This window comes from Phoxinus phoxinus, assembly GCF_949152265.1.
Source record: "Phoxinus phoxinus genome assembly, chromosome: 23".
Taxonomy (NCBI): Eukaryota; Metazoa; Chordata; class Actinopteri; order Cypriniformes; family Leuciscidae; genus Phoxinus; species Phoxinus phoxinus.
In genome coordinates, this window is record NC_136898.1 from 10,666,346 (window position 1) to 10,685,401 (window position 19,056).

The 19,056-nt window shown below is 38.0% G+C and overlaps 1 protein-coding gene across 1 annotated transcript in view; it reads left to right on the plus strand.

The window, feature by feature from the left end:
• Positions 1–19,056, plus strand: part of pknox2 (pbx/knotted 1 homeobox 2) — a 70,495-nt gene that overhangs the window by 30,847 nt on the left and 20,592 nt on the right. The window contains exons 3-4 of the mRNA XM_079600132.1: positions 15,074–15,182; positions 17,712–17,848. Of these exons, the coding sequence (XP_079456258.1) occupies positions 15,096–15,182; positions 17,712–17,848 (224 nt within the window). The 5' untranslated portion in view covers positions 15,074–15,095. The remainder of the gene's footprint in view (positions 1–15,073; positions 15,183–17,711; positions 17,849–19,056) is intronic.

Consider the following 19,056-nt stretch of genomic DNA (forward strand, 5'->3'; position numbering starts at 1 on the left):
TGACAAAAAACATTGAAAATGTATTATCATTCTACAACAGTGCTTTTAGTGTTAAAAAAAATGAAATAAGTGACAATATTTTGAAAAAAATAGGCCTTGTACAGGTATTTTAAAAAATAAAATAAAGTGGACTGGTCTTATTGGGATTACCACATGTCTTTGCATAATGTTTTTTTCTTTTTGTAACACTTTATTTTACGGTGTAATTTTTACATGTAGTTACTATAATAACTATAAATTATGCATAATTACATGCAATTAACCCTAATCCTAACCCTATTGCAGTTACTTAATATTACTCAGTGCTTAAATGTATAATACATTATAGTGCAGTGTAACAAAGACACCTTAAAATAGTCTAACCATTTTTTATACTTGTTTTTATACTTTTATACTTTATTATACTTTATTCACTTTATTTAATTTAATTTAACTCTGTTCTCATTACATTACAGTTTTCGTTCTCAATACATTCTGACTTTATTCTTGTAACAATAACATATTTGTTCTCATAATGTTACAAGTTTATTTTCAGTGTTATTTTTTACATGGCACTAAGACATTGTATACTTAAACCAATCATTCCAACATATCATTCATGTCAAGATCAGACATTTTAATTTTATTTTAATAAATAAAACACTTTATCATTCAAATAATCATGAAATAAGACTAATGGAGGGGTTAACGAATATATGAGTTAATGATAATTAACCCGTTTTGGAACATTTTTGTTGTTGTTGTAATCGATTGTCAGTCTTTTGGTTTATCATTCCTAAGGAATTATTGTTCTCTTTCAGTGAGATGATTTGCTTTTCTCAAGCTAACAGAATACAAATGCAGTACAGCTCACTTTGCTGCCAATTTGTCAGGTTAATCCTTGGTTTTGTAGCCAGTTCTCTGATTTATTGCGTGTGATGAACTTTCATGTTTTATTGACGACATCTGTTGTTTCGCAAGCCAGGTCTGGTGTTATGATGAAGTGCTGTTATGTAATCAGGTGGTGTAAAACTTTATACAGTACCACCCATTATAGTGTGTCTGCTCATGCCGATCTCCTGAGGCGTCAGCGTGTCACAGTTTTGGAGGCAGTGCTTGTAGTAGCGTGTGTGTTCTGGTCACAGTGTGTGGTGGCTGCAGCAGGAGTCAGCGAGTGAGGCCTCCTATCAATCATGCTGGGCTGCTGAAAAGGGCTGCGCTGGGCCGGGCCACCCATTCAGCCGGCCACGGCAGGGGGATCCAATATCCCCCCCAGCCCTAATGTACTCCAGATGGCCAGGGCAGAGCTCTGGGGCCGGCCAGGGTCTCTCTGTACACCTCCAGAGAGACTGAGCGAGAGCGTAGAGCGATCTGTCTGCATAGCTGCGGTGTGTGTACGTTAGAGAGGAGACGTCCTGACCGTGGGGTTCCACTGGAGAGCGTTTGCTGGACTTGCGGTGTATTACGCACACACACATTCTCTCGCTACGTGTCATACAAAACACCTTCATGAGCCTTATGTAGAAGTATAGAAGGGTTTTGAAAGGAGTCAACATGTCCACAGGGGTTGCTCCAGAGGTGCAGATTTTGTGGTAGAAAAACACAGAAGTTGCTTTAAACTGTAATAATCTGTCATTCAAAATGGATTTTAAAAATTGAGGATGCAACTATATTACATAAATATATATATGAAATTTAAAAGAATTATCAGGTAAAAAAAAAAAGAGTTGGTCAATATAAGTCATGATTGAGGGGATAGAAAGAGAGATCTATCTATCATCTATCCATCTATCCATCTATCCATCTATCCATCCATCTATCCATCCATCCATCCATCCATCCATCCATCCATCCATCCATCAATGCTACAAGTGAATTTAGGCATCACAATGTTATTATATACATTATGAAAAAATTATATTCATGTATATTCATTTTGAGATTTGTTAGTCCCAACAGTAATCTAAATGTTAAAACCTAGGAAATTAACATGAACAGGGAAATATTCAGTATCTGCTGACAACCAATATGGTACTATCACGAATCCCTAACAAAAATGCTTTTTTTGACAGATAAAACTTAATGTGCGATCAAATTTGTGAAATTTGGCAGGAAATTAAGGTAATTGTCGATTGTCAATAGCGATGTATGAAGCACTGCTCACTCAAAGACCGTTTTCAAACTAAGCAGATTTGTGTTGGTGAGCGTGGCACGACTTGAACGAGCGAAATCTGATAGGGGAACTTTTTCACCCTCACAAGAAACTTCAGATCGCATGGATTCCAATTGAAACGAGTGTATTTTGCTAGTGAAATTCAGCTGAGCAACAGTAAATGTGAACTGTTTAATGTATCTGATTTGTTTACACAGATCTAAATTTACACAGCAAAGATGCAAATATGAATTCGATGTAAATGGGAGAAAGTAAAGTTTTAAAGTGTCCTCATGCACCCATTCTGCAGAGTGAATTTAAAAATGGCTGAAATGTTGCTGAATTATTATACTCGTGTGAAATAATGAAGTATTATACTCGTATAAACTGAAAGCATTATCAAAATTCGGGGTGAGGAATTCAGCAAACTTTATGAAGGATGCTTCTAATTTTAAGGGAAACTGGAGTTTCTTGCAGAGATTCCATGTGTGTCTAGTCATGGCATACCAGCCCCGATGATTTAGATAATGGCCCCTTTAGGTGGAAGAACGCTACCATTTTAGTAAAATAAACAGTCAGAAATTGGACTGAGGGTTATTTGAAATGTTATAGATACACCAAGGAATGTGTCTGTCTCCCTGAGGCGCACATGGAAGCTTTCATGGTAACACTATATCTGATGGAAGCCATCGGTCCGCCACAGTTGTTGATGCACCTGCGGGTTCGAAACTTGGCTCAGACCTGGAGATGGCCAGTGAGAGACTTTCCACTCAAAATAGCCTGTCATTTTATCCCTGAATATTACCGGTGCCTCTCTCTTGTTCATTCTTTCATTTTCTCCGCACCCCCCTGACATCTCATCTTCTCACCCTCTATGAGTGTATTTTGTCTTGCTCTCTCTTTCTCTGTCTCTCATTTTCCCACTCTTCTCATCTCCCCGCTACCCCCCCCCCCCCCCCCCCCCCCCCCCCACACACACGCATGATTCTCTTTCCCTGTGGCATTGCAGAGGAAATTTAATATTGGATTGTTTGGAGTTTCCAAGGATTCCATTCGGCGTAGCTCCGGGCACTACGCAAAGACAAACATCAGCTGTTGGGGCCAAGAGCAGCAAACATCGCCTCATTATCCCACCATGCTCATTTTTGCTCCACTGGTCTTGTCTCTTGCTCTTTTCTAAGTGAATCTTTCTCTCTGTTAAACTTGCTCTTCAGGACTTTTTTTGACTGTTCCTGTCAAACTCGGAAAGTGTTGAACATTGTAAACATTTTTAAGAATCTCATTATACTCTCATTATACAGTTTATACAACATTCTAGAACTCGCTTTGGTTTGATTCTAAATACTCCATGGGCACCTTGCTCTCCCTGTGTTCCAGATCCTCTGGTGGCAGAGTTTTTTTTTTTTAAGGAAAAATTGTAGGACATGAAATACAGACAGATGGATAAATTAATGGACAGATAGATTGATAGATAGATAGATAGATAGATAGATAGATAGATAGATAGATAGATAGATAGATAGATAGATAGATAGATAGATAGATAGATAGATAGATAGATAGATAGATAGATACTGTAGATAGATAGATAGATAGATTGATTGATTGATTGATTGATTGATTGATTGATTGATTGATTGATTGATTGATGGACAGATGGATAGATAGATAGATAGATAAATAGATAGATAGATAGATAGATAGATTGATTGACAGACATACTGATAGATGGATAGACGGATACAAATATCGATAAATGGATGGATTGATAGACAGACAACCAAATACACAGAGAGAAGATAGACAGGTGGACTGATCGATAGATGAACGAACACACACACACGCACGCACGCACGCACACACACACACACACACACACATATAGACACACACATATAGACATACGGATGGATAAACAGACAGACAGACATGGATGGATAGACAGATAGAAATATTGATAAATGGATGGATTGATGGATGGATAGACATGACAGACAAACAAATACACAGAGAGAAGATAGATAGATAGATAGATAGATAGATAGATAGATAGATAGATAGATAGATAGATAGATAGATAGATAGATAGATAGATAGATAGATAGATAAACAGACAGACATATCTCTCTTTCTCTCCCTCAATCATGACTTCAAACTTCCCCATGCCAAGTAAAACATCTTGTTATCAGGGTTAACATTACCTCAAAGGCTTGTCTTTACCTCAGACTAGATTTAAACAGCTGCATTTCACTCACTTATCTCCACGTGTACGATAAGACTCTGTGAAATTTCATCGGAGCTGATAGATTATGACTCTAACCATTTAACCATATGTCTCATCAGTGTCCAGCATGTACTGACCCTCCCCGCCAGGTCCTCTTGGCTGGTCTGAACATACGTGCCTGCAGCAGAGTCTCCTTGCAGCGCTCTTCTGAAACTTAAACTCTTCATTAGGAATCTGCTGACAATCAGAGCAGTCAGAGAGTGTGTGTGATAATCCCCCCTCTCGTTAACCCCCCGTGGCTCTCTCTTTGAGCGCACACACACACTCGCGCTCCTGAGGTTTTCTCTTTTTTTTAGGGAAGGAGTGGAAGGGGTTTGAATCCTCTGCATGCTGATCACCCTTGCCCTAATCCTACTGCCACATTCCTGACAAGGCCTTCTCATGCTCTGTGTCTCTCTCATAGCATAGCACCTTATTTATTATCCTCATCGCTGTAGCTGTAGTAGGGGAGACCGAAGCCACAGTGCACTCTAGTTTCAATTTTAAATATTTCAGCAGTTTTTGGCATTTTACATTTAAATTTTCTTTCTGCTGCTGTCAAGATTTTTTTATATACATATTTATGTTGCTGTCAACATTTGTTTGATGCTTACAAAGTTTGCTGGTAGCTATTTCACAATTTGATTTGTTTCAGGTTCACAAGCTGTCGATTTGATTCCAATTCATTGTAATTTCGATTCAGATTTGTTTGTGACATGTATGATGCGTTGACGTAAATTCCATTGAAACAGGAAGCTAAGGCGGGACATATTGAATGGCTCCTCCCCCTTTTCAAATAGCCAATAGCGTTTATTTTACCGCACAGACTGCAAGTCGTACTTGACAGCACCACGGAAGCGAATAGTAGAGGTTTGAATAAATTCTAGCCATTTCATTAACCAACGTACAGTTGTAAAACCCGAGTTTGAGCAACCAGCAACATCTCCAACCCATATTTCTTCATGACATGTCAACGCCGGTCGCTTTGGCCAGGTGGTATTTATAGTATAGGGGGGCGGGACGCTTTAGATAGAGCATTTGATTGGACAGAAGATGTGATGAGAAGCTGAAGTTATCTATTTTAGCGGAAGAGAGGGACTGTAAGTTTTGAATGCTTATATCTCCTAAATGTGAATTTTTACATTGCTTTGGAACACACCAGCTTATATTATTCATGCTAAAAGCTTAAAAACTAAAATTTTGATTTCAGGGGGCCTTTAAATAAGTTATATATTGGCTATTGCTACAAGGAACCTTCTAAAATGGATGGTACAAATATTGATAATAAATTATGTTAACATTTTTCATATTTATAAACTTATAAATATGTATAATTTATAAAAGAGCTTCTGAGTAAAAATTATACAATTGCCTACAGATTTCAGAGTTTTCTTTTATACTCGATGGCTAAAACAGGCCTGTTTCCAAGGCATATCACTCTATTCCAGTAACAGCAACTGAGTGGAAATTGATGGACGACGTGCTAAACGGGTTAAAAACAGGCATAAGTGGCCACCGTTTCCATTGGTCAAAGAATCACTCCGCAAGCGTCCACTGAAATGACTTCTACAGAATGATGTATTAGCGCAGACTGCTTTCTGATCTCTCAACACATTTATCACAGATGGGTTCTCTGGTTTTTTGCCGCATCTACCCAAAGTCTCACCAAGCAACAGAGCTTGATGCCTCGTGGTAAGATTAGGAGGTATCCATTTAAACAGCCCTGCAGATTGGGAAAGCAAGATAACGCACACACTGTCCCCTTACCCGTATCTCTGCTCAACATGAGAGCGACCAAACCGATTTGACAGCAAGCTCTTGAAGATTACCTTCACTCTCTATGAGCTCAGGTGTTCCAATTTCGGCGGAATTCCAGCTTTCAATATTCCGATTTTTATCAGCGCAGTCAGGAACTGTAACCATGCCGTGTCACCGGCAGGAACGACCGCTCACTCTTGTGTGCGTTAAAGCCATCAAGATGCGATTGCGTTCTATGCCGTTGCAACACGGTGACAGAATTATACACACGCCCACACAAAGCACATACAAGTTTGAATGATCTAAGAGCACTTTAAATGAAGCTTTTGGTCAATTTTCTAAAGATTGCCATGTTATCGCATTTAATGGATGGAGTCAAGCAGTATTGAATTCTTTTCAAAAGAGTGCTATTAGCTTTTGGCCCTCTCAGCTTGTCATACAGTAAAACTGGTCTACGTGTTGTACGTGCACACCTCTCCTTTCTCTTAACCGTTAGCCAGGAAGTGTATTGAAAATAAGCCAAAGGATATCCTTGTGGTTCCGTACAGTATAATCAACATTTCAGGTCACAGCTAATGCAAGTTTCCATCATATTGCCCATCTAAACTCTTGATAAAGTTACACAAAAAGTCATGTCTATGAATTGTCTATGTCTATGAATAAATCCGGAATTCAAAATGCAATTGTGATAGTGCAAATCTTGTAGGTTCCATTCTTTCAGTACTTGTGCAGTCTATTGAGAAAATGCTAATTATAATAAAAGCTTTTAGCTATGCTAATGAGGTCATTTGCATGCGAACCATCAGGCCTCTGGGAATAGCAAAATTTCACCACACAGTAAGTTTCCGCAACACCCATTTCAGCGAAGACTTTAATCTAATTTTAAAAAGCAGGACACTTTGGAATTATTTCTAGATCTACCATATCCAAACAATCATTACCATAAATACAAAGGCAAGTGAAATTGCAGATAGATTGGATGAATGGTGAATGAAGATCCTGAACGTCCCTGACACAAAGGGTGTTTCCAAATCACATACACACAATCACAGAATGCAAGAATTACTCTAACCTTTTAAATTGTGTAAAATTGTCGGGTGTACAAGCAGTGCGCACTGTGTAGAATACTGTATTCTGTAATGCAATGTGCCGGATTTGACCTTCCATTTTATTAGTAAAATGAACTGCATTAGTTTTTTTTTTCATACAATATAAATCAATGAGCTCCAAAACAACATTGGACCCCATTTACGTTCATAAATAATCTTCCTTTGTGTTTCTCATAAGAGGAAAGCCAAACAGGTTTGTAAATGATGACCATGATTTTCATTTTTGGGTGAACTGTTTAAACCAAATGGAAAGCCATAATTTGAACATGTATGAGACACACGCAGAGAGAGATTTGAGCTCATGAATATCAGAGATTAATCCTCCACCTGTGGTTCCTACAGGTTAATGAGCAGTGCTGGGACGCCGAGTCTCCCAAGCTGTTTTACACTGTTGTGTGTGTGTTTGTATGCAATAGCAGCGTGTTGCCTGAAGGTGTATAGCCCTGGGGTGTATGTTTGTATTTTGTAAATTTGTGTGTTTGTGTGGCCTGAGAACCTGGTCCGGAGTTTTCCGTCCCCACGCTGGGGCACTGCTCCGACACACTGCTCCGACACACTGCCCTTTTCCCTTCTTCATTAATCAAACCCCATATCTCCGTCCTTTTTCTTTCCCAGCGCACACTTGCACGCGCTCAGAACGCATTGCAAATCTGCCCACGGAAGGACCTCTAATGTAGCAAATGTATTCAGGTGGGCCGGTTTTATATATTCACTTTGGAGAAGCCCTGACTCAGGACATTAAGATTCATGATATTTGGGCATTTGTGACACACGCGTACTGTTTAAAATTATTCATTGCATTCCCTGCAGCATCTGTGAATGACAAACTTCCACACAGGATACATAGAAAAAGAGCCAGGAAAATCACAATCAGATACACTTTTGGCACCGCCACATGCTTGCTTTAAAGATCAACGATTCCTCAGGTTAGGCACAGAGGACAGTGCTGGAGTTTACAATGAAGTCTTTCACTATTGATTCATACTAATCATTCATTTTACAGCTGTAGTGTGCCATTTTTGATGGTTAAATACTTTATATGCCAGCTTAATATGCAGAGACAACAACAAGAAAGTCATTCGCAGGTTGATTTTGTCTATGATAGCTATTACAAACAATGTGCATCGTAGTGATAATTACAGTTTTAATTCAAACATACTGTTAACAAAATATTACAGGAAAAAATAGCACTAATGTTAGCATGACTGAATACTGAATAGTCCAATCATAGTCACACTAGCGGAACAAGTACACTCAAGATTTGGGGTTAGTTCAACATGGATGCATTAAATAGATCAAAAGTGACAGGTAATACATTTATAATGTTACAAATGTTTATTTTATATAAAATAAATGCTGTTCTTTTGAACTATCTATTCATCATATAATCCTAAAAAAAGTATTATGGTTTCCAAAAATATATAGCACAACTCTTTTCAGCATTGATAAGATGTTTCTTGAGCACCAGATCAACATATTAGAAGGATCATGTAACACTGGAGACTGGAGGATTGGCTGTTTGAAAATGTTGCTTTGCCATCACAGTATAAATTGCATTTTAAATTGTAATATTTCACATTCCAGGTTTCACTGTTTTTTTGATCAGATAATTTCACTCTTTGAGTCACAGTTTTAAAAAAAACATTAAAACATCTTTCCAACCCCGAACTTCTTAACTATATTATGTGCTAGTACTGTATGTATAACGTGTTTTTGTGGAGTAAAATTAGATACCAATTTAGTGAATCTGACAAAAGATTATGAATATGACACGAAATATTAAAGGTTCGTTTTGTCAAAAGACAAAAACTAGTGTACTGAGTCCATGTATAATTGGTTCGTGACACCAGTGGCACAGAAAACACTTCACCTACAGTATAAATGAAACAATCTATGTAGTTGTTTTCGAAACCGCGTCCAGTGGCGTGCCACGTTTGAAGTGTCTCAAGAGAAAGTGAAGGTCTGTTGTTTCTTCAGTCTGCCAGCTTGCCTGGTAAACAGATATATAAAACACCCTCTTCCCAGATGTGAGGGCTAGCTGTGAGACGCAAGGGGAGAGTATGCGGATGATGATGAATGGGGTCTATAAACCACGAACCACTTCCTCCTGTACTTCAGAGCTCACCTGTTTCTGCTTAACGTGAAAAAAAAAAACTGCTGCTCTTTCTCTGCACCGGCTCACACGCTGAGTCCTCCGTGGCCCGTCCACAAAGGATGTTTCCAACTAAGAGGAAGTCACACATCTTTGATCCTTCTGCATTGTGCACAAGGATGCGTGTCCCGGACCGAGAGATTCAATACATAGTCATTCCCCACCATTTGTTTGTAGCTGATAGCAAGAGTAGTTGCAGATGTTTGGCTAGATGCCACGACACAATTGTAAATGCACAGTTAAAGCTGGATCTTTTAAATATGTATAAACTATGTTAAGTAAGTACAAGTTAAGTAATGAATTATTAATGTTAATATAAACATAAACGGAATGTTTAAGTCTTGGGGCCCTATTTTAACGATCAAAGCGCATGGCACAAGCGCATTTGGGGCGTGTCCGAATCCACTTTTGCTAGTTTAACGACGGGAAAAATGGTCGGTTGTCCCTATTCTCCTAATGAGTAATGGGTGTGTTTTTGGTGTAACGTGCAATAAACCAATCAGGCTCTCATCTCCCATTCCCTTTAAAAGCCAGTTGCACTCGCGCTATGGCGGATTCGCTATTTACATGGCGGAATTTGCAAGCAGAAAAACCGAACGCTTCTCTAGCATGGAATCGGATCTGCTCTTGCGTTAGGTTAAAGCGTGCGAGCAGACAATTTACGGGACAAAGTCTACGTGCGTTGTGGCCCACCTTTAGGTGCATATTTAAATAAACCAAGAAAATACTGCGCCATTGACTTTAGAGCATTTGGTCAATGGCGCAATCTATTTTAGTTGCCTCAAAATAGCAACGCCCGAACAATGCGCCTGAACACGCCTCGTTTTCAGACCAGCACGCTCATGGGTGCACAAGTGGGCGCAAATGCATTTGCTATTTAAACAACGTGGCACAGGACGTAAAAATGATAACTGCGTCAGGCTGAAACTAGCAAAAAACACTTGCGTTACGCCGGGGGATAATAGGGCCCTAAAACTCAGCTAGATGCTAACGCTTACATGCTGACACAAAGAGTTTGTGACAGTGACATGATAATTTCCCAATACTGCTGTAATTTCTTCATTTCAGTATATATGCTACTTTCAGTTCACAAATTAGCATGCAGGCGTTGTCATTACTAAACATCCTCTCCGACATGTTCTATTAGCCTCGTCAGTAGCATCTTTCCGCCAGGTGGCTGTGTTAATTATCGACTGATCAAACAGTCAAACGATTGTGGGTGAGGGGTCTGGTGAAGCAGTATCGACGGGAAGAGGGCTAACATTCGAACTCTCCATTTTTCCCAGACACACACCAGACATGTTCAATACATCCCCACTTTACCCAGCCTTTAAATGTTCTCCCTGCCAGCTGTAATTATGAGTTCAAATCAGGAAGTTACAGGCTGCTGCACTGTATGACTTACACTTGCACATTTCTCATGAAACCCTGTCATTTAAAAACATCCTACTATTTATGACAATTAACTTGGTTCTATTTAATTTCTGCTTTATTAAGAATATTGTTTTTTTAAGCGCTCATTTTATTTCATCTTTTTTAGCTTTATATTTTATGTAGTTTCAATATCTTTTTTGATGCACTTTTGAAAATATATTTGATTAGAAATTCTAACTTTAAGTTATTTTTTGTTTGGTATAGGTATAAATTCTATTCATATTATCATTTGTAGTTATATAAATGTTATAGTATAGTAATTTAAACTATGTTCTCTTGAAATTGGTGTCACTGCAATTCTACTAACGCTTTAATAACCTTTAATGTATTATTTAACGGGAAAACACTCTTTATTAATGCACTAATACCCAAGAGAGCAATAGCTTCTGGTCCTTTAAACTTTAAAGCAACTAACATACATACAGACATACACTCCTGGGGCAGAAAAAAATGGGCCAAGCCAAAAATGGCAAAATATTTATTGATCTTGGTCTTAACCATTTTAATCACAAATCACTGGTCAATAAATTAGCAAGAATTGCATAAATACTGTATTAAGGAACTTAGCATTGAATAGCCTTCCCTTCCTTGCAGGCAGCTTTTTACAGGAAGAAGAGTTAAACAGTTCATAGTTGAAAAATGTCTCCCAGTTGGTTTGAGTTTAATCTATATATTCACCAATCTATATATTCACTATAGGGTTCAAATCTGGACTCTGACCAGGCCAAAACATGAGCTCGATGGACTTGTTCTCAAACCACTTCTTGGTTATCGTTGCAATTTGGGCAGGAGCATTGTCTTGTTGAGAATAACATCTGATCTCTTTAGATAACAACTTTTCATTTTTGGGAAGCAAGCCATTCTGCAATATTCTCCTGCCATTAAATTTCTTTTCTCAGTGAAGTAGCTCAACCAATGCCAACAGCTAAAAACAATGCTTTATTGTGGTGGAGATACATTTATTATTATATTTCTTATAGCAGATTTTCGAAGAGACTGCTCTGGAGCATGTTCTGCTAAAAACTTTGACTTTTTGATGATCTTCAATGTTTCAGTAATGGCTTTTTTAGCGCATTTGCTTAAATTGAGCTAATTTATTGACCAATAATTTGTGTTTAAGTGTAAAAGTTTAGTGTTTTGGGCTTGGCCTCTTTTAGTTTTTTTTTTTTTGCCCAGGACTACAACATAAACATAACCGTACCGTTCAAAAGTTGGGGGTCAGTAAGATTATTTTAATAAATTAATATTTATATTCCCCAAGGATGATTGATCAAAAGTGACAGTAAAGACATAGAGTGAAGACATGAAGACTGGAATTATGTTATGGCTTTGCTGTTTTCAGTTTACATTTTTTCCTATTTTCCCTTTTGGCCCTAAAAATGAAAATGTGTCTAGAGTAACATCCTGATCTCTCATTCAAAGGTTTCATGCCTTTCTTATATCTTCATGTGTACTGCGTTACTACACACAAGGCTCAAAGTGCATGTCCTGACGTATACGCAGCTGTTCAGGTGCATGACGGGAAGAATTTCCGACTGTATATCAATGAACGGATCATTGTGTTTGTATCGACTGATGGATTGAAATCAATACCCGGTATGTTAAGTCAGAAGGTGTGATGATGTGTTTTAAAAGAGCAGGCCAGAAGGCTTAATCAGTGCACGCCCTTCGCCCGCAGAGACTTCAGAGGTTTCTTTGCTCATTATAAAGTATGCGTGTGTGTGTCCATGTCTGCAAACACAGGTTTGTGGATAGAGCTGTTACCTAGTGTACACGGTGTGTACGCGTTATTATTATGATGCTGCGGTGGGTACCACCCCACTCCAGGGACCAAGACTTGAGAGGCCCCCTTAAAATACCGTGCAATAATTGGAATTGCTTTATCTTTAGTCTCATCAATTAATGTGCAATTTTCCATTTAATTACCAACTCGCTCACAAAATTTGCAATTAAAATGAGTCGAGATAACAGTGAAGATGCCTTTCGGCTGATAGCACTTGGAATGAGAACACAAGCGCGGTGTGTAATCAGTATACAAATCACACACACACAACGTTCTCAATTTGTATGATTTGGACGAGCTTCATAAAATATGCAACGCCAAGCTAGAATCTAATTTGTGCCTGGAAAATTCCTCACGTTTCCACAAAGTCCAACATGAAATGGTCCGAGTGCAGAGGTGCTGATGGTTTTTAAGATCCTGATAACCCAAAACCCAGTGTGTGTGTGTGTGTGTGTGTGTGTGTGTGTGTGTGTGTGTGTGTGTGTGTGTGTGTGTGTGTGTGTGTGTGTGTGTGTGTGTGTGTGTGTGTGTGTGATCTCCTTAAAATAGCTTCTTGGTTTGCTTTGGCCCCTTCAACCATTTTCCACATGCTCCTGCCAACCTGAAGATGAGCTGTGAGGCGGGGAAAAAACGATCTTTCCTGTTTTCCCGCACAAACTGTTGTCTGTCTGCTGTCTGAGGAAGGTTACATCCTGTCTGCCATCTGACAGACTTGGCTTCTGTACTGTATTCTGCTCTATGTCTCCTTGATTTTCCCACAATCCTCTTGACAATCCCGTTGTTCTGCTGTCCACAGAATTATTTACGCATATGTGCTCATTTAAACATGATTCTGTCTCTTTAAGATTTCAAGCTGTTAAGATATAGACAGAGCTAACGAGATGTTCTCAAGAGAGAAAATTACTATTTCTAAAGCTCGGAAAGAACTTTATAGGTCACGTTTTAAATGAGTGATTTATGTCTCGTGTAATTACCGAATGGAGCAGAGGTCCCACCCACATTAACTCGGCAGATGTGATTGTACTGTTCTTTCAGAGTAATTATATATGATTGCTTATGTATTTTTAGTATTCTTTGCGATTGTTAGCTTCTGCTTCTTACATCTGTGGGCTGCTACTAAAAGCCTGGAGCTCAATGGTGGACTGAAGACCATGAATTGGTGGGGTCAAACTGTCTGAAATTATATTTTTAATGATTCGGGTGTGATTTCACAAGTTTCCGTAACAAAAATAGAACAAAAGACTCAATGAGTTTAACAGTGAATATACTTTTATATGCTTTATGTGTTTGGATGGCACTAAAACTTATTTTTAAAGCACTTAGACAGATGTGAAATATCCTAACAGACTCGGTAAGTGTATATACTGTAACAAGAAAGCTATAGGGTCGCAGTTATGCTTGCTTTTATTTTTTAAAATCTGGAAAAAAAATTTTTATTAATTTTTCCGGTTTCGTTTTGAAATTCAACTCAAATTTAAAATGATATGACATTTCAAAATGTGAGCGAACGAAAACCTCCAGAATTATTGGTACAGACAAGTTAACATGGATCAGAAAGAGTAAAGAACATTTGTGTGATACTTGATAAAACTTGACTCAGAAACGGGGTTCAGGGGTCCTTGTGCGGTAACAAGGGGCCAATTATCTGTAGTCAGGGTTTCCCACAGTGCACCATCCCCAGGGTCCAGCCTTCTCTTGCCCAGTGTCAATTACTCTTCTGACAACAGAGCTAATGAGCCACTGATTGGCCTGCTGGGGTCGTCATGTTTATCTTAGTAAAACACTAACTCATCATGTACCTGCACCTCAAGGTGCTTATTTTGTTTTCTTGACAGACGTACTGCAAACTTAGATTGTGTTAAATTGTTAGATTGTTGTCTCTCAAACTTGTTACTAATGCCTTAATGGATTCAGTACTATTATTCATATATATATTATTTCATCTATTCATATAACTTCTATAATAGTTGGTGTACAAAATTGCATTAAATGGACACTTTAGGTACTTTAACCTGTACATTTTCTGCCGTTAGGTTTGTAGAGCACAAGGCTTCGATTACAAATAGTGTTTGTATGCAGACCTTGATTTAATCGCTGGCCTCAAAATGATTTATATAAACAACTCAACATATTAATTTCTTCCAACATTGTATCAGTTTGTTTCAGTTTAAGTACAGCAGCACCTAGTGGTGGGTCTTGGAATTGTTTTAGGAAATAACTGAGAAATGTATTTATTTATTTACTTATTTATATTTTTGTTGTCTTTATTTATATATATATATATATATATATATATATATATATATATATATATATATATATATATATATATATATATATTATATGTAATTATGTTCCTTTTGGTAAATATGCCAGTAGGTACAAATTTTGGTCATACAACAACACTCTCAATAATCCTTTACATCATTGTTGTTTCCTTCAGGGTCTCCATGTGAAGCTATCCCATGATGCAACATGTGTCCCCAGCACCAGCATTGACCATGATGGCCACACAGAGCGTCCCACCACCATCGTACCAGGAGAGCCAACAGGTCAGTCAACAAACAAACGGCAAAGGCTGTGACAAACTTTCTGTTTATTTGGGAAACCTAATTTAAAGACAGATGTTAATGCATTATTAAATACATAGACCCACCTTAGATGTAGGTTTATAATCCAGACCAGTTACAAAAGATGCATATACAGCTCATCCTTGAATGAGTTCCCTGCTGAAATAAAAAAGCTTAAACCAGCCTAAGATAGTTTACTGGTGTAAGCTGGTTTAATATGGTCTCCCAGCCTGGTCATGCTGTTTACAGTAACTACCCAAAGCATAAAAAGCCTAACAAGACTGGAAGATGATAAGAACAACGAATCAAATTGTTTGTTGTTTCAAATCTCCAACTGTGGACGTCGAAAAGGTGCATTTGTGGTCCTGTGCAACATTTAGCATGTGAAATCTTCATTGTGCTTGTCCTGAGGTAATCAGAGGGACACAGAGCTACATTTTTGTCCCAGAGTCCCCCTCTCCCTGTCCAGCTGCTGTGTCCCTCCGCCCTGAGGATTAGAGGCTGGGGAAAAGAGAGCAGCGCGCTGGTGGAGACATGCAAATGAGAGCTAGTTAAGTGTGAAGAAGCTAATTTATTTCCTATTTGAGGCTGGGATTAAGACTTCCAGCTTCCTCCCTTAAACCATTTTGGTTCTGGGGAGGGAGACAGGAGGGGGCTTGCTTTCAAAGCTGCATCACAAAAGAGGAAAAAACAGGACAGGGAGAGATGGGAAAACGTAGACAACAGGAGAGTTGTACTCTCTCTCCCACTAATGCATCCTAAACAGGGTATTTGTGCATCCTGACAATGTTTCAAATGCGAGGGCAAGACCTCTGCCCACCTCGACTGCCAGAGTTTTATTTGATGACTAGGTGGAACATATTCCTGCAGAAGGTGACCTACGTAAAAATTTAGGGGTCAAGTGCCTCAAATTAGATTCCAGATTTTAATGAGACCATATGCTGCAGCCGCTAACGGTCTTACATTGTCAAGATGGGCAAACCGAGAGATTGCAGACACATCGGAAGTGCCTTCCTGAATATGTATGCTGAGAGGTTTTTTTTTCCTTACTAGCTTTTTACCTCAAGTTTTTCTAGAACTTCATCTGGATGTGTGCCATTTTTCCTCCAATGCGGAAAAGATAACAAACCAGATTACTACATGCACATTTCCGCTCTTACTTCTATAAAAGCTAAAAAAAAAAAAGCATGAAAGTGAAGCGTTAATAAACTAAATCTGATAAGACGACAGTGCCTGGATGTGAGGCACCAATAACATGCACATGAGCAAGATGATGTTGAACAGCATCTCATCAGTGTGGACAGGGTAAAAGCAGAATGGGTTGCATGCTCTTCAAACGCATGTTATTACAGATTATTACAGATTGAATTGCTGTAAATAAGTCCAAGAATTCTGTAAAGAAAACTGAATTTGATTAAGAAGAGAATCTGATTGGTGTCCAACATCGTACAGTAAATCTAAAGGTGTCCCGGTTCTGTTAGTTTGGACTTTTTGTGTTTCACCACCTTTAGTTAGTCTTTTGTTGTCTTGGTCACTCATTGTGTTCAGCTGCGCACTCATTATCACAGTACTTAAGTTCAGTTGTTTCATTGTCGGGTATCGTCTATGTTACGTGTGTGTATCACTCTCTCTGTTTGGATTTAACTTTATGCCTTTGGATTTATTAAAAGACTGCATTCTCTCTTCATCATCGTGTTAAAAGTTTGATCATCTACACGGCGTTGTGACAAAAGGAATAGTTTAATATTTTTGGAATAGTTTAATTGTCATATTTGGCATGACATACGAATCCTGCATGAGTTTAGTGGAACACAAAAGGGGAAATTTGTTTTGGTTGCCAAACAATATCATAGTTTTTACCACATTAAAATCAGTTGTAGTTGAATTTTTGTAGTTAGAACTAGGCGTTTTATGTTATATATATATCAGTTTTACTGTTTAGTTTGGGACTGTTTTTTAACTGTTATGTAATATTATTTTGGTTTATGTCCAAGTTCAAAAGAAAAAAAAAGAAAATAATCACAAATGAATATGACGATGTACCTTTCATTTATAAAATATTTGAATCACTGGATTATCCATGAATAAGTATTGCTACATGGATATTTATTATACAGTATAAACCATTTTATGCTAGTAGATTAATTTTGTATCTCCTAAATGGAAAAAACGCTCCATAAAACCTGTATTTATATAGCGCATTACACAATATAGATTAACAGGATAATAATGATTTAATTAATCTTGCAAACAGAATTTAAAAAGTCGAACTCTAAAAAGACAATCGTGTCATTGTTCAGCTCAAGTCAGTTCAGTTTTGATTCAATAACTGTGTAAAGTTAATCAATTATTGAATTATGTTCAATTGAAATAAGTTCAACTCAGCTATAAAGCAGCTCTGCAGAAAACAGTGATGATGCCAGTGTTTTCTGCAGTGGTCCAAATGAAAATGTTTGTGTGTAATATGGTCAGAATATTCTGCAGTTCTTCTGATTTTCTGTATTTTTTCAGATGACAGGCACTACGCAGCAAAACTCGAAGGCCCAGCATGTCCACCTCTCTGCAGGCTCAGCGGCTGGGACCGCCCCGGTCAGCGTGACGCTCGACCCTCAAGCCCAACTGGAGTCAGACAAACGAGCCGTTTACAGGTGAGCGTTGTGCAATAGTGCAACTTCTTATTAAGGACATCATTTAGTATCAGAAAATCAAGATTTTTACTTTCTCTGAAGAAAATGTGAATAGTGCTTGTATGATGCAATGACGGGCAACACGATGCAATGTTGTTTTGGATGGCATACACTGCCATTAGAAAGTTAAACGTTGCTAAGATTTTTTAAATGTCTTTGAAAGCCATTTCTTATGGTCACCAAGGATGCCTGTTTTTGATAATAAAATATACAGTAAAACAGTAATATTGTGAAATACTATTAAAAAAACTATTGCAAATAACTGTTTTTTATTTGAATATAGCCTATATATAAAAAAAAAAAATTATGACAAAAACAATATTATGTTTTTTTTTTTTTTTTAGCAGCCAATACTCCAGTCTTCAGTGTCACATGATCCTTTAGAAATCATTCTGCTGATTTTGTTCTTATTATGAATGTTGAAAACAATTTTGCTGCTTAATAGTTTTGTGGAAACCATTATATATTTTATTGAGGATTAATTGATGCATGGAAAGTAAAAAAAAACTGCATTTATTTGAAAAATAAATAATTTGTAGCATTATAAATGTCTATTCTATTTAACATGTTCTATTCTATTTCTAAATGTTTCTCTGTGTCCTTGCTTGAATACAAGTCTTTCTTTATTTCAAAACAAAAACAAAATAAATCATACTGACCGCAAAACTTTTCAACGGTACCTAATGTGTGTAGCCTAATAATATACAACAAAGTATGAAAGTTTTTGTGTTCCTTTATTTTTCCAGTGAATATTATATAGGTACCTGTACGCCATTGTTCCATCAGATATAAATTATGCGGTTTTATAGTTATTTGAAACCCTCATAACATATTGATCTAAATACAAGCATACAGACTAGACGCTTGATTTGGATAGCAACACGCCTGCATAAGTCATATTTTCCTCGTTTATTCATGAAGTAAATAATACATGGCACACTGACACTTTAAATACTTAAAACCTCATTCCCAATCCTCCCGTTCCCGGTTGATCACAGCGCGGCTGTTTGCGAGCCGCATGCATATCGTAGCATCACCGGGTCCTGTGTGAAGGCAGCCGCGAGGGCTCGTTCGACCGGCTCGGCGCTGGCTATGATTAGCGGTGTCTCGCGGCGGCGTGGCAGAGGCCCGTGGTTTGACGCTAACCCCTGAGGCAGGTCTGTGAAGGC